This window comes from Myxocyprinus asiaticus, chromosome 31, assembly GCF_019703515.2.
Source record: "Myxocyprinus asiaticus isolate MX2 ecotype Aquarium Trade chromosome 31, UBuf_Myxa_2, whole genome shotgun sequence".
NCBI classification, from domain to species: domain Eukaryota; kingdom Metazoa; phylum Chordata; class Actinopteri; order Cypriniformes; family Catostomidae; genus Myxocyprinus; species Myxocyprinus asiaticus.
The window spans coordinates 31,102,182-31,118,377 of NC_059374.1; the positions used below are offsets into that span (position 1 = coordinate 31,102,182).

At 37.8% G+C, this 16,196-nt stretch overlaps 1 protein-coding gene across 1 annotated transcript in view; it reads left to right on the forward strand.

Moving 5' to 3' along the window:
- Positions 1–16,196, forward strand: part of LOC127421750 (serine/threonine-protein kinase NLK-like) — a 105,978-nt gene that overhangs the window by 60,402 nt on the left and 29,380 nt on the right. Inside the window, exons 4-5 of the mRNA XM_051664836.1 lie at positions 13,568–13,674; positions 15,410–15,495. Coding sequence (XP_051520796.1) covers positions 13,568–13,674; positions 15,410–15,495 — 193 coding nt within the window. The remainder of the gene's footprint in view (positions 1–13,567; positions 13,675–15,409; positions 15,496–16,196) is intronic.

A 16,196-nucleotide genomic window follows, 5' to 3' on the forward strand; every position in this document is an offset into this window, starting at 1 on the left:
TAAACTTGGTTTAGCTTTGGTTCAAAGCTTTGTTAGTAGGTAAAGGGTTAGTTTATGCAAAAATTGCGATTCTTTTCATTTTTTTCTGCAGCTCAACATACAACGGCATGGTTTTGAACAAAATGAGCAGTGGCGTGCACAGAAGAGGGGCAGAAGGGGCTCTAGCCCCTTTCTCCTTTTATGCCCAAATTTAAAGTTGCCCTTCTGGTCATCCAGAAAAAGGGAGAAAATCTAATAATACACACAAAATAATAAAATAAAATTAAAATCTCTTAATCTCACAATAGCAGTAATAATGTGACAATATGAAATTACCTTGTAAATCGTGGAAGCAAAAAAAAAAAATTGCAGGCTTTAACAGCACGTGCTGCAGCATATCGGATCATCGGAGTGGCGTGGCCTCAGACGAGTAACTGGTCAGACAGAAAAATCCACTCTATTTATTGTATGCTAAGTTCATCAAAAAATAATACTTGATTGCTACCGTATTTCCGGCATCGCACACTTGGGAGGAGAAGGGAGAGTTTTGAGTTTCATGCGCTCACAATGAACGCAATCAATCTCAGCAAGCACTCAGTCAGCGCAGGCTCAGCCCAGGCAATAACAGCGCTCATACTGAACGGATGAAGCCACTTGATATGGAGGAGAGGAGGCACGCAAGGTTGAGCCAGCGACAAATTCTCCTAAAATCTCTGCCCTCTATTATGTCCCGTGTGCGTTTTTTCGGAAGACACAGGAGTATAGTGGAAGGAGAGTGGAGCGGCTTCTACTTTTAGAACGAAAGCGAGCCGAGAGCAAAGCTTCTTGTGTTTCATGCATTTACAGTGAACGTAATCTTTCTCAACAAGCACCGCTTATAAAAAAACTGCGCTCGTGCCAGTCAGACAGAAGGCCATATCTCTCACAAGGTGGAAAACATTTGCAAAACGCCATCTTGAAAAGATGTCGTTAAAGGAATAGTTCACCCAAAATGAAAATTCTCTCATCATTTACTCACCCTTATGCCATCCCAGATGTGTATGACTTTCTTTCTTCTGCAGAACTCAAATTAAGATTTTTAGAAGAATATCTGAGCTCTGTAGGTCCATACAATGCAAGTGAATGGGTGCCAAAATTTTGACACTCAAAAAAGCACAAAGGCAGCATTAAAGTAATCCATAAGACTCCAGTCGTTAAATCCATATCTTCAGAAGTGATATGATAGGTGTGGGTGAGAAACAGATCAATATTTTAGTAAATTTTTGCTAGAAATTCTTCTCCCTTCCTAGTAGGGGGCATATGCATGAAGAAAGTGAATAACCAAAAACACAAGAAGAATGTGAAAGTTAAAATGGAGATTGGCTGAGCAGGGAGGAGAATTTATAGTTAAAATTGACAAAAATATTGATCTGTTTCTCACCCACACCTATCATATAACTTGTGAAAACATTTATTTAACCACTGGAGTCTTATGGATAACTTTAATGCTGACCTATGTGATTTTTGGAGCTTCAAAATAGTGGCACCCATTCAATTGAATTGTATGGACCAAAAGAGCTGAGAAAGTCTTCTAAAATCTTCATTTGTGTTCTGCTGAAGAAAGTAAGTCATACACATACGGGACGGCATGATAGTGAGTAAATGAGGAGAGAATTTTCATTTTTGGATAAACTATTCCTTTAATCAAACAGCTCTTATGTACTTTTCATTCAATAAAACACAACAATCACAATGTGAGTTTCAAAAACGGGAGTGATAAAGGATACACCTTGTTCATCGGAGCACAAATAATCCACTTGCTGTTAAGGTGTGCAGTTTCAACGACGAAGCGAATATTCAGCTGTCCAGAGTACGAGAGATGTTATTGCAATCCTGAAGAGAAAAATTCGGATGAAATGGTGCTGTGCTCTGTTTTATATGCCCGAGATGACTCGCGCATCAGGAGCGGAGAGTCGAGTACCATCTGCCAGTAGGGCTTTAGAGATCATCACTCTTGGGAGGAGTTCCCATAGTGTCAGCTACTGATGCAGCGTCGAAGTGACCAACTTGAAAGGGAACGTGTTGTTTTTAGTGATATACAACTGAAGTTCTTATGTGAACACGCAAACAAGTTCTAACATGCAATAGGCATCAACATTTTCATTGAAACTGACTTAAATTTGAGTTGATTATCACCAAAATCTAATGTGTGTCTTCGGAAGACTTGGAATATAACGGCAGATCCGCATGGGCTATTTTATGATACTTTTTTAAGCTTTTAAGTGAGGCTCTGTCTACTGCTGTTGTATTTAAATGATGGTCCGCAATGTTCAATAAAACATCTCATTTTGTGTTTTGTGTCTGCATATAAAAGAAAGTCATATGGGTTTGGATCGGCATAAAGGTTAGGACAGAATGTTCATTTTTGGGTTAACTTTTTCGTTAAACATTTTAAAATTATATCAGTTCATGCCTTAACATTGTTAGCCCTAAAATACCAAAACAAAACAAACTAAAAAACAATCACAGATTGTAAACAAAACTAAATTGAAAGTGCAAATAGTAAAAAAACAAAATTCTAAATGAATTAGAAATAAAAAAACATTAACCCTGGTGAATGGACCTCAAAGCAGTCTTAGCAGGCTATTTATAGCAAGAATAGTTACACTAGGACTCACATACCTGCCTAGGCTGTTGAGTAAGCAACTCGCTGGCCTATCATGCATCTTTTATTAAATAAACTCAAGAATGTCAAGAGAGACAACATTCTGTGTTGTGTTCTGAACACAAGTCAGGCTTGTTTTTAATGCATCTGCAAAGTTCTTGTTGCCTCTTGTCTTTGATACAGTTGTCACAAGGTTGCTCTTTTAATAGGATGTGGAGTTCTCAGTGGTATGTCTAGAAAAGTGCCTTTTAACCAGCGTCGACTCAGTACAAGGCTGTTTCACATTATGCATTGCTGTGTTTAGCTACAGTGGTTGGGTAAGATGAAGAGTTTGGTAGTTCTGGTGCAAGTGAGATAGGTATGTGTTGTAACTAAACACAACATGGCAGAACAAGATTTGAAAGCTTCAGTGGAGAAGAGTTTGGGTAAATAAAAAACTTGGTATTGAGTATTAAGGTTTAGGGCCATATGCATGAGCTTTTATCTGGAATACAGTTTGCTTTTATACTGGTGGGATGAGTCATGTGTGCTTTCATGTTTTGTGACAAAGACATCAAGGATGATTTATTGTCATTGTTGATGACAGAACTCGCATGGCTTCACCTTTTTTAATTGCATATCGCGTGTGTCTGTTTTTGTTCCATATTGGAAAGGGTTGAAATGGCATGTATTCTTTGTACATCCCTGTATGTTTAGAAATTACTCTGTCACGCTTTATTTTTGCAGTCCTCAACTATAAAGTTGTGCTCAAAAGTTTGCATACCCTGGCAGAAATTGTGAAATTTTGGCATTGATTTTGAAAATATGACTGATCATGCTGTCTTTTATTTAAGGATAGTGATCATATGAAGCCATTTATTATCACATAGTTTTTTTGGCTCCTTTTTAAATCATAATGGTGACAGAAATCACCCAAATGGCCCTGATCAAAAGTTTACATACCCTTGAATGTTTGGCCTTGTTACAGACACACAAGGTGACACACACAGGTTTAAATGGCAATTAAAGGTTAATTTCCCACACCTTTGGCTTTTTAAATTGCAATTAGTGTCTGTGTATAAATAGTCAGTGAGTTTGTTAGCTCTCACGTGGATGCACTGAGCAGGCTAGATAATGAGCCATGGGGAGCAGAAAAGAACTGTCAAAAGACCTGCGTAACAAGGTAATGGAACTTTATAAAGATGGAAAAGGATATAAAAAGATATCCAAAGCCTTGAAAATGCAAGTCAATACTGTTCAATCACTTATTAAGAAGTGGAAAATTCATCAAGGTCAGGTAGACCAAGAAAGATTTCAGCCACAACTGCCAGAAGAATAGTTCAGGACAACCACACCGTCTTTTTCCAGAGCAGCCTGTATTTCTCCTGAGGTTACCTGTGGGTTTTTCTTTGTATCTTAAACCATTCTTCTGGCAGTTGTGGCTGAAATCTTTCTTGGTCTACCTGACCTTGGCTTGGTATCAAGAGATCCCCGAATTTTCCACTTCTTAATAAGTGATTTAACAGTACTGACTTGCATTTTCAAGGCTTTGGATATCTTTTTATATCCTTTTCCATCTTTATAAAGTTCCATTACCTTGTTACGGAGGTCTTTTGACAGTTATTTTCTGCTCCCCATGGCTCAGTATCTAACCTGCTCAGTGCATCCACGTGAGAGCTAACAAACTCTACTATCTAACTATTTATACCCAGACACTAATTGCAATTTAAAAAGCCACAGATGTGGGAAATTAACCTTTAATTGACATTTAAACCTGTGTGTGTCACCTTGTGTGTCTGTAACAAGGCCAAACATTCAAGGGTATGTAAACTTTTGATCAGGGCCATTTGGGTGATTTCTGTTACCATTATGATTTAAAAAGGAGGCAAACAACTATGTGATAATAAATGGCTTCATATGATCACTATCCTTTTTTTGTAAGCATAGCTTGAAGGGATAGTTCACCCAAAAATGAAAAACATTTGTGTTCAACAGAAGAATGAAAGTCATACAGGTTTGAAACAGCATGAGGGTCAGTAAGTGATGACAGAATTTAAAATTTTTGATGAACTATCCCTTTAACGTTTAGTGAAAAATATAAAATATATTTCTTTCTAATACACAAATATATATATATATATATATATATATATATATAAAAATTGGCAAGGCAGGTACAAATCTGAACTACTACAGAAAAATCCTTATCGTTAAGCCCTGTCCTTTTCATTAAGCCCTGCCCAGTTTGTTATACAGTGCCTACATTGTTCTGAATGACTCTTTCGAAGCCTGAGATGTGATTTCACCTGCGGAACTAGTACTTTTTTTCCTCTGTTGCTGAGGCAGGAAGTTCAGAATGTGAAAGATAAAAGGCTACAATGGCCAATGGGCTGACAGAATGTGCACTGGGTTTAATTACTGAAAAGACTGTAGCAGCAGAATTAGCAGATTCCCCCCTCCAGGTCTCTGAGCAGGTCAATTAGCATCCAGCAATGCTGTGAAATACACCTCCCTCCATCTGCATCTGGCAGCGATTACACCTTGCTATTATGTGAGGGGACTTTGTGAAAGCCATGTTCAGTCTCACTCATAGCTATGCCCCCCTTTCTGTGTGAGACTGTGTGTTTATATGAATTCACAAATCTATGAGTGTATAGGATAAGTGTGAGCTGCATGTGTGTGTACATGGGCAGTGTGTTTGTGGGTGGGTACGTGCGTGTTTGTGTGTGGACTGCCATATAATGTGTCTTTAAAAGGGTTGTAACGACAGGATTGGTGTTTCTAAGGAAAAGGGAAACTGTTGTCATTACCCCTGTTTTGTTTAACTATTAAAATGGAGAGACATTTCAACAATTAGAAATCATTCTAGCGACCAGATTCTACACATTTGTAGCATTAAATATTTTTTCTTTGACATCCACTGACACTTAGAATTAAATTGATTTTTTTTTTTAAGTGGTACTGTATCTTTAAGACTTTGCCTTTATGCCCTACTCACTCTGAAAGACAGAGCACTTGATGTGGCATTACTGTATGAATGTGCCCTTTGCTAAAGGCTGGTGTACACGATGTGAGTTCTGACACCTGGGAGGTTGTGAGCCCCAGCACACGTTACACGTTACAGATGCAGGGGTGCACAACACGACTTTATGACCTGGCAGATTCCTAAGCAATCGCATGAATTTTCACGCTAATTATTAAAAAATATAAAGCCAGAAAAGGAGATTTAATTCCTTGTGGCAGTTAGTTTAAGATTTAGAAATAAAAGAAGACTGGTATAGGCAGGTGCTGCATTAACAGAAAACTCTCCATTTAGTTATAAAAATATATATATATATATATATATATATTTGTTTTATTTTATTTGTTTTATTTTATTTTTTTTTACAATTACGGATAATTATTCCAAATGCTGTCATTTGACAGATTCAGATTTCGAAGGGATGTCTGATTTTATGACTGCACCAATCATTACGCAAGTGTGTTACTGCCAGTTACTGCATGATAATAAAGCACACAAAAAGTACAAGATTAAAAAGAAAGTGCGTTAAATAGGCGCATCACTTCTAATTATAGATTTATTCTAAGTGCAGACATGATGTTTTAGTTATTTTAATGGAGTACCTGTATAAATGTGCTTCAGATGTGCTTACTTCTCATTTCTCACTACATGTACCAGAGGAACCGTGAAGTCTTGTCCGTGTGAGTGCGCTTTGAAAGCCGCACACAGCCGGTTGTTTTAGCACAGCGGTTGATTGACAGGTAGTCCTTGGTTACACCAGACTCGCTCTTGGGGAGTCAAAAAAAATCTATCAATACCATTATAGGATGCTACATACACCTGAATGTAGCCCTAGAAATTAAATTAATACAATTATGTCGGATAAAAACAGACCATGACGGAAATTTTACAGCTCAGTCTGTCAGAGTGATAAAGATTTTTTTTTTCCTAGCGCAAACTCTGGGAATGGCAAATTATTTGTTTGAGCAGAGAAGAGCATGATCTTTCTGTAGAATCATTCTTAGTAACGTGGTTATGAATATGGGAAAAACAGTTTTAACACGGCCGTTTTCTTCAAGTGTGTAAAAGTTTCATGAACGCTTAGTTTTCATAGATTTTGCGGGTTGTAAGAGAAGGGTGTAGCTGCAGGCAGTGCTCCAAAAAGGGCCGTGAGCTCCAAATCACCAAATCACCGCCCCCATTTGGAGATCTCTGGTCTGCAGCTATACCTACTTGGGTTGTAACGCCTTCTCCTGATTGGTCAACTTCAGGTAGATCGCCAAATCGGCTCGTTCAACCGCACACACCTCAAGAATTCAAGCCGACAGTGCCCAAATTTTTTAGACATTTTAAAAAATGATTGGGAGCTGCTCGTAATTCCTCTCACACAATGCTAGCCACGATCGCATGAGCACCTGCGATTTCCATGCGATCTCTCCCGACGGGAAAAAATCGATCGGGAGCACGCAGGACAGGTGAAAATCGCACCGTGTACACCCGCCTTAACAGTCTTTTGGAAGAGCCCTTTGTGAAAATTTTTTTTTTCTTACTTTAGTTTGGAACGACCCTTCGAGTGGTGTCCCCTTCCCGTAGTGCCCTTTAAAGGCACAAAAATGCAATTTGTAAAATGCCCTAAATGTAAATGCCATTGTTAAAATTTGCCCGTCCACACTGAAATGTACGAAAACGCTTAAATTCCCTTACTGCACATGCGGAAAAATGTAAGAAGCGTGGCCCTGCGTCATTTCCATGTATGGTCTGAAACACAATTGTCCTCGCTTTCTGCCGCCAAACAGCAATTCAAAGTAAACTTCCCGTGCAATGTGAAGGTTGTACAAAGCAACATTTATCTTTTAAAGCTCTATCAAAGTTGATAGCATGCACAACAATGCTGCTACAACATGGGCCGTTATTGTTTTGAATGGATCACATGAGTGTGACATGACAACAAATATGTCATCGTTTTCAAATATCTCAGTTTTCCCTGTCCACACTACAACGCGAAGACAGCGTTTTCAAATTGATCCACTTGAGAGCGTTTTCGAAACGTGCAGTTTACACTGGACAAAAACGCTGTCTCAGAGTGGAGGGAAGGCCAAAATGTAGCGAAATTAATGCATTTTCATGTTTCCCTTTTAAAGGAAAAATTAACTGTTCTTACTTGACTTCAACTGCTTTCATTCTGTATGATTGGAGGTTCAGTGTTGAACCAGTCATGTGATTGGTTAGACTGGGCTTGTACATGTTATTCTATGCATGCAGGTGTATTCTTGTTTTCCGCTGCTTGTCACCATGGAAACTTTTTAGTAGGAACACTTGACTTCCTCCTGTAACTCTCAGCTGTCAGTTAGTCATTCCGGTGGGGAGAGGGTAGGGAGCTCCAGACCACAGGTGCCTCTCCACCTCTACCCACAGTCAAGCTGTGGTAGTTGGCATAGTGTCCCGGGAACATGAGTTCCATGCTAATTTAGGTGAGAGAAAATGTTCAAATTATTTATAATTTATAATATATTGTGTATCAAAAACTTAATCTAAAAAAACCTAATACTAAAGCTAATTTGTGGTCATTTTTATTTTTAGTTTGTTTTAGAGTACATTTTTACTAATATGTTTTCATGTATTCTTCATTGTAGTTAACACTACCACACACTTTACTCCCTTTAGTCCCCATTATGATTTGTCTGTACAGTATGTATGTTTCTGTGTCAGTTCTAATGCTCTGTGGAGAACCGAGTTTGGAGGATGTGTAATTTGCATTTCAGTGAAGCAATCAAGCATAGACGTCATTTGCATGAGGCTAATTAGGCATGTGACAAAAGCCCTCTGTTCTCAAGTGATTATCGAATATTGCATGGAGGTCTGCTTTGAGATCTCAGCAGGTCTGCTTTTGAGACACCGAGTCCTGTTTAAAAGTCTCACGTGTGTGATTTTAACAGTGAATAATTTTTTACCCTGTCGCCCTGCTGTAAAAAGGTAACACATTTTCTACCGTGATATATTATTGACTTGAAATGGCAGGTTAACTCCTATAATGTTATGGTTGATGTGTTACACTTTTGTACAAGAATCATGTTTCAAGTCTGGAGAGTGTAATAGGGTTTGTCCATCCTGAAAAGGCTTTATCTGGATTCTAAGCTTTATAAGTTACTAAATACTCTGGGAAATCCAGTTTGTGTGGCAAATTTATAACAAAGCCCTGCTATTGCCCTTCTGTCGTGTAGTAATGTTTTATTACCCTGTGAAGAGCTATTAAATGGATATTGCTGTTGTTGGTAGATGAAGTGCATTTGAAAATCTCTGAAAGAAAAAGGGGGGAGAATTTGGTTTTGATCCGTAAGCTGTCAAAATATAGTGTCAGAACTAGATTTTTAAATAAAATAAAAAAATATTTTTTTGAGTGGTACGCGCCCGTGTTAATATGCCCAGATAATGCTAAGGTGTTTGTGGTTGCCAGGGCATTTCCATGCAGTTTAGCACGTTAAAATGCAATTGCTTTGGTGCTCTGTGTGTTTGCTGTGGCATTGCAAAGTGGTTGCTAGGATATACTAGGTACTTTCTACCCATATTAAAAGAGCCCACTCCCAAGTTTCTATTAATGTTGGCTCAAGCTTGAGTTCATGGAAATTTTCTACCCATTTTATCATCTACCAAGTGAAAATCGTAAGTCAAAAGTAATGGCTTAGAAAAGTAATAGCACACCTCTCCTTTACAATCCACATGATTTGAGGTATTCAGTTTTGTATGATGGGTGTTGCACCGAAGTTTAATTTTGAAAACCCCTTACCCTAAGAATGAGCAATCGTAATAGTGATGCCTCAGCAAGCACCTCTAAATTTGGAGGAAGTGCTCACACATATACACACACACAGAACTTGCCTAACAGTCACAGAAAGGAGAAGAGAGGAGCTTCCCAGACAGTGAAAAGAAATCTGTGTCAATTTGTAGTGACACTGTGAAAGATGGCATGAAAACACTTTTGACACTCTTAGAGCTGAGAAAAATCCTGACAAGTGTTTTCATCTCAAACTCTAGTGAAAGAGTACATAAAAAATGTACATGTAAAATGATGGGGTTGACCCAGCAGACCATCAGTCATGCAATCCTGCATGCTCAGCTGAAGTTATTCCCTAACACACACATACACACACACACTGCTGACACAATCACAGTGTAGATGACTGGTTCAATGTCAGATCCACAGTTTGGTCCACCACAGTTCTGGACCCCACTGTACATCTATCAAACCTTGTATAGCATCCTATGTACCTCTGCCTCCCAGTGACTGCCAGTGATTGAATGGACCGAGTGTCAAAGAGCAGCTCCACATTGTGTGTTTATAAAAGGAAGATCACAGCCAGTTTGTCTTTGCAAGGAAGTCCTCCCACGCTTTCTCCATCACTCGTATTTACTGACAGGAGATGTGTTGAGTCTCTGCTCGAATGTGTTTTGCTAAAGTTGGTGTTCGTTTTGACAGACTGAAAGTGCTGGAGCAGATAATTGCTCCTTGTTCGTTCTTTAGAACATAAATGAGTCATAATGTGTGTTTCCAGGTGAAGGTTATACAACATAATATTCTTCTTGACATAAAGGTCAGACCTACAGTAGTTGTTCGAAAGTGACTGTTCTCTTGATTGTGTTTCTGAGCAGGACCAAGTGACAAAGAGCATTTATTTTTAGCCGGCGAACTTTAGAGCTGTTTAGTTTGTAGTTCGTAGAATTAGCAGTTTCAAGCCATGAGTTCCATCTGCAATAAGGTTTTTAGAATTGTGGTTTTTCAAATTTATGAGTAAAATAAGGTCTGTGGATGACATTGAGACTTTCATATTTTGTTCTAAAAAAATAAATTACACACAGTCATACCTAATATGTGATTTTTGAAGTCGCTGTGTTTTAAAAACAAAAACAAAATACAAGATGCTACATAAGGAGTGTATTAGCAACTTTAAGCCCGTTCACACCGTCACTAGACTCTGCAATCTGTGTCGCTTGTGGGCGTTCCTACTGTTTATCGCTGTAACGTTATTGGAGGACTGCATGTCTGGCCATAGCTTTTGAAAGTTTTATCACGGATGAGACCTAATACCGGTAAAATTAAGATATCATTACAATTTGACAAGATATCAGATCTCTTTTCTCTAAACATGTACATTCTGCAGTGAAGAGTGTTTTATAAAACATGCAGCAGTGTTCAGTGCATTAAATCATTAACAAGACGATCAGTCTATCAATATTAATCATTAACAAGATGTTGCAGGGTGAGCAAGAGACAGAAAGACAGTGGGTGTGGTGTCAAGCCTCGGAGAGGCATTTATTGAAAATAATAATAAACATAAAATGGCCAAAAATGGAGCAAAGAGTGTGCAGGGGTAATCGTGTCCAAAACAAAAGGGGATCTGGCATCCTCGCTGTGAAGTGGGGTTCAATAAAGGTCAGGGGAGTGTCCATGGAATGGCCCAGGCATGAACAGGGTCTGACGGCCACACGCGCTCCCCTCCTAGGTCCAAGGTGCGTGGGGCGGCAGCATCTTCGGCGGCCCGTCTTCCCAGGCCTGCAGCAGGTGAGAGGAGAAAGCGATCTGGCCTCTACCCCGTCGACCGCAACGCGTGCTGTCCTCCATGGCATCACATCAAATTCATGCTGAGGGTCCGAGGAGCGGGTCCGGCGACGCATCTAACTCGGACAAAATTTTATTTCCGTCTATAAAAATGTTCCGGCATTTTGAATTTTCTGAAAAACCTACTTTTGCGAACTCCTAGGCTGTGTGTCCAATTTGCTCAATTTTTCACATATCTAGGGACCATCCTGACCAAAAAATACCAAATAAAATCTGAATTTGTATTTGTCAAATAGTTTCAAAGATATTAGCTAATAAATTATTTGGGCGTGGCTCTAATTTACTCAATGGCCTATTTCTTCTGAACGCAAAGTTTGAACTTTATGAAACTTGGAATACTTTGATATTATATCATATTGAGGATGCATGCAAAGTTTCGTCCAATTTTGCCAATAGAGGACGCTAAAGCTAAAAAAAAATTCAGTATAACTTTGCAACCGTTTGAGTGGACATTTTTTAATTTAGCATGCATCATCTTTGGGTCACGTGCTAACATATCCTTGCAAAAACTATTTAACAAATCAACAAAAATGGCTGCTAGTAGCCAATCAATTTTCAGCAGCTAATAACTTGCGTTGCACATTGCCGATTGTTATGAAATTTATGGTGCACCTACAGGTTGCCAAAATAAGGCTTTATTCCAAATTTGGTGAGAATCGGCCATACGTGGCGCTATAATGAGCTAATTTGCATTTTTGTTAATAACTTCTGAACTGCAAGGGCTGGAATAAAAAATTAGGTTTCTTCTGAATCCATCAATGTCCCCAAATCATTTGGTTATGTGGACTTGAATTTGGTCACATTTCCTTCTTCCTGTTCTTCTATTGCCATTCTGTAGTCAATCCAATGAAATTCTAATTTTGCAACTGTGATAAAAAATCTTTTGAAAGAAATTGTGCATAATAAACAGCTGTGTCCACAGCATCCACAGGATCCATTATGTCCAGTATAATTATTTTTGCCATGTTCTGGCCATATCTGCTTGGACCCTGATGATTGAATATCAAACATGAATATTGAATTTTTTAGTGTTGCTAATGCACTGTTTATTTAGCATCTTTAATAAAAACAGAAAAAAAAAATGATGGCTTCAAAATTTATGTTTGAGGTATGACTATGTAAATGTTGTAGGACAAAATATAAAAGCCTCTTAAAGTTATCAAGTTATTTTACCCATAAAGTGGAAAACCGCTGTTCTTAAAACCTATTAAGAATTAGCCTTCTGGGTAGGCCTATAAATTGACGTCACAACTGAACAGCTCTATTAGCATCAAATATGTGCATTTGCCTCTAGAGCCAGACACGATATCATTCATTCAGCCTGATGGTCGCGTCATAATGAAGTGATTTATGGTGATAGTAGTTGTGCTGATTGGATTACATTGCCTCTAGTATTCAGCTCACTTGATGACTGTTGTAACACTTTCCATGCATGTCTTCATTATCTTCATCACTAAGTAATGTCCACATCATCATACCCTAATGTTTCTGTAAAGCCTCCCAAACCTGCTCTTCCACAGGTGCTGTAAACAGACTGCAGGTGCCAGGATTTGCTCTTCCTCTACTATAGAATGTAATGATGTCATGCAGCCAAAAGCATTCTTCGCTTTAAATTTCGAAGTTGCTAACTACATTGAAGCTATTTCTTGGAAGGCATACCGAAACTCATTGTAATCGTTTCTTGAGTTTTAAAAGGTTTCACAGGTTAAGTCATTTTTCAGCTTTGCATGTTCATGTGCCCTTTGAACTTGTTTAGCACTAAGAACAATGCAGGTTCTTAAATGAACATAAACAAGAACAAGAGAGAAAGTTCCTGTATATGAGTTTGAAACAATACATGGGTGAATACCTGTAAAATATGACAATTTAAACTTTTGCTTAAAACTTTTAAAATAAAAGTTGTTAATGCAGTCCTTAATTAGCAACTTGTGTTTAAGTGAGCAGCCATGCTACATTGAGTTTACTAGTTTTAATTACTTTCCAAAACTGGAACCATAGTCTTAAAAACAGCTCTATTGTGATTGTAACAAAATTTGTTTAAAAAAAAAAAAATAAAATTTGGGCAGGATGTCATCATATTTTACATCTGTAAAATTAGAGATAATCGCATAATGATGCATGGCTAACACTCTAGATTTCATTGTGCTCTAGTTTTGGAGTGACGCTTTAGGCAAACGCTAGTCCTCTTCAGCGTTCACCCTCTCCACTTCCTTGTGACCTCTCCAAAAGTGCTGTTTTAGTTGAGTGCTAATACTGTCCCTCATTTGGACTGTTGCTGTTGTGGGGCATGTGTGTGAACTTCCTGCTGGTATTCTTGGCATGAATGTTTCCCTTGACACACTCACTGCAGTTATGTGGTGACGGAGCTGATGCAGAGTGACCTCCATAAGATCATCGTGTCTCCACAGCCCCTGAGCTCTGACCACGTTAAAGTCTTTCTCTACCAGATCCTCAGAGGTACACACACACACAAACACACACACATACATACATACACTCACAGACAGACTTCTCCCGCAGCCCTTCATTTCAAAATCTGTCTCAACCACATCTTCAGAGGTCAGACACGCACACATTCTCCTCACTAATTTTTTCTGACAGTGTCAGTATTTCTGCACCAAAATTTCTTTGGCACACACGTTTGTTTTTTCTATCATGGTTGGGACCTTCCATTGACTTTTGTTGTTTTTATATCAAGCTAATTATAGATTTTAGAACCCTAAACTTAGTCTAATCCTCATACAAACATTTTTTATGTATTATTTAGTGTTTTAATGTTTATTAAGATGCTTTCCTCAATGGTCTCTAAAATGGTTGGATAGTCTTACCCTTGCAAAAAATCGAAACTAGCAGCAAACTTGCCCGCAAATTTGCCGCTCTTTATTTTCACAGGCAAATGAGCTTTTGATTTGCCACAAATGTTTGCCAGAAGTTTGCAGCTCTTCGCTGGAAGTGGTAAACCTCTGGCAAATCTTTGGCAACAATGGACAATTTGCCGCAAGTTTGCTGCAAATCTCATTTGTCATGAACTCTCGATTTTCGTAAGGGTAAACCTGACCCCCCCCCACACACACATTAATCTAAATAAGGATATAATCTTTCAACTATTGTTTTTATATAAAGCCCATTATAATTGCTACAGACTATACAAATTCTACCCCTAAAAGGTTTGCTTTTTAGAATAAAAAACAAAATTGGTAACATTTTACAATAAGGTTTCATTTGTTAACATTAGTCAATGCATTAGGGACCATGAACTAACAATTAACAATATATATTTTACAGCATTTATTAATCTTTGTTAATGTAAGTTAGTAAACATAAAATTGTTGTTTTTCATGTTCGTTCATAGTGTATTTACTAATGATAACAACATAACTTTTGATTTAAAAAATGTATTACTATATGTCGAAATTAACATTAACCAAGATTAATAAAAGTACTATAAAAGTGCTTGTAGAGCCGAGGAGGGCTCTCGCCTCCTCCTTTCCACTGAACCCCCTTACATTGGTGCCGAAACTTGGAAAGGAGGCGGCGAGAACCGGCTTGACAACTTAAATAATAATTTAATAAACAACTTAAACACACAACCAAAACCACACAGTACAGCTGATTGCAATTCTCTCTCTCTCGAACTGTCGTCCCCGGCCGCCTTTATCCCTCGCGCGCCCCATCAGGCTGATTGGGGACCGGGTGTGTCTCATTCCAGCCTGGCCCCGCCCTCCTCGGCTCTACAGTGCTGTTCATTGTTAGTTCATGTTAACTAATGGTGTTAACCAATGTTAACAAATTGAACCTTATTGTAAAGTGCTCATTCTTTCCAATTAAGGATGTTCCCAAAGGGGTATTTTGACACATTTAGCTAACTTTCTGTGTACAGTTTTGTCCCCACTGTATGTACAAGTAAACCCACATTCACACCTCTCCACCTTTTATTCCTTTAAACATGGCAATATTTTTCTCTTCTATTCAGTTCTCACAAAGAAAATGCGGTTACACACCGTGTTCTTGTTTTATGGTGGTTTGACATTATTAGCCTTCACAAAGTTCCTGAGTGAAATTATACTCTTCTTACAAAGTCTGTTTATGTGCAAACTGAATTAGATTTCAAACTAAACAGAAGTGACTCACATCAATACAGTTTGTGTACAGAAAATGTCTCAAATTCAGTGGCTGATTATGTTGTCCACAGGATTGAAGTATCTACACTCAGCTGGCATTTTGCACAGAGACATTAAACCTGGCAACTTACTGGTCAACAGCAACTGTGTACTTAAGGTTAGTGATAAACTAGTCAAAATGTTGATGTTTATTATTTTTTGATGTTAGATTCAAAGTATTTACTCTTTAGTCTTTAGCTTAACTTTTAGATGCTGTGTTTATAGTTTTTCTTTCATCCATATTATTCTATATATGGGTAGTTGACAAAAAGCATATAACATCATATGCATAACATATCCATAACTCACCTACTCTTCCACATTATTTGCATATGAATGGTATTCAATAATGTAATAATAAAAAAAATTGTACATCAAGATTTAAGGGTAAAATCTATATTTATATTTTAGGTGTATATTTTAGCAGTTATAAATAATTGATCACCATTTATTTTAAGTTTTCCACCATTTTTAATCACCTTTTAGCCTTTTTGAAGTTCACTTAAATAATAACAGTGTGACGAATGAATTTAAGTACAAGTATGCAAGTATGTATGTAGTTTCTCAATTAATATGAGGTAATAAAACTTTATTATTTTTATTTATTAATTATTAATAAGATTATTATTATTTTGTTTAAAATGGTGTTAGAAAAAGTAAAGTGTCATACTGCACTTGAAATTTCGTGTCAGCATATCATAAGATTATTTTATTTGTTTGTTTGTTTTTTGTTTTTACTTTTTAAGCTCTTTTATACTGGCTTTTTGTCTTTGTCCAGCCCTGTTTTCTTTTAACAATATGACTCCAGCCTATGGGCCA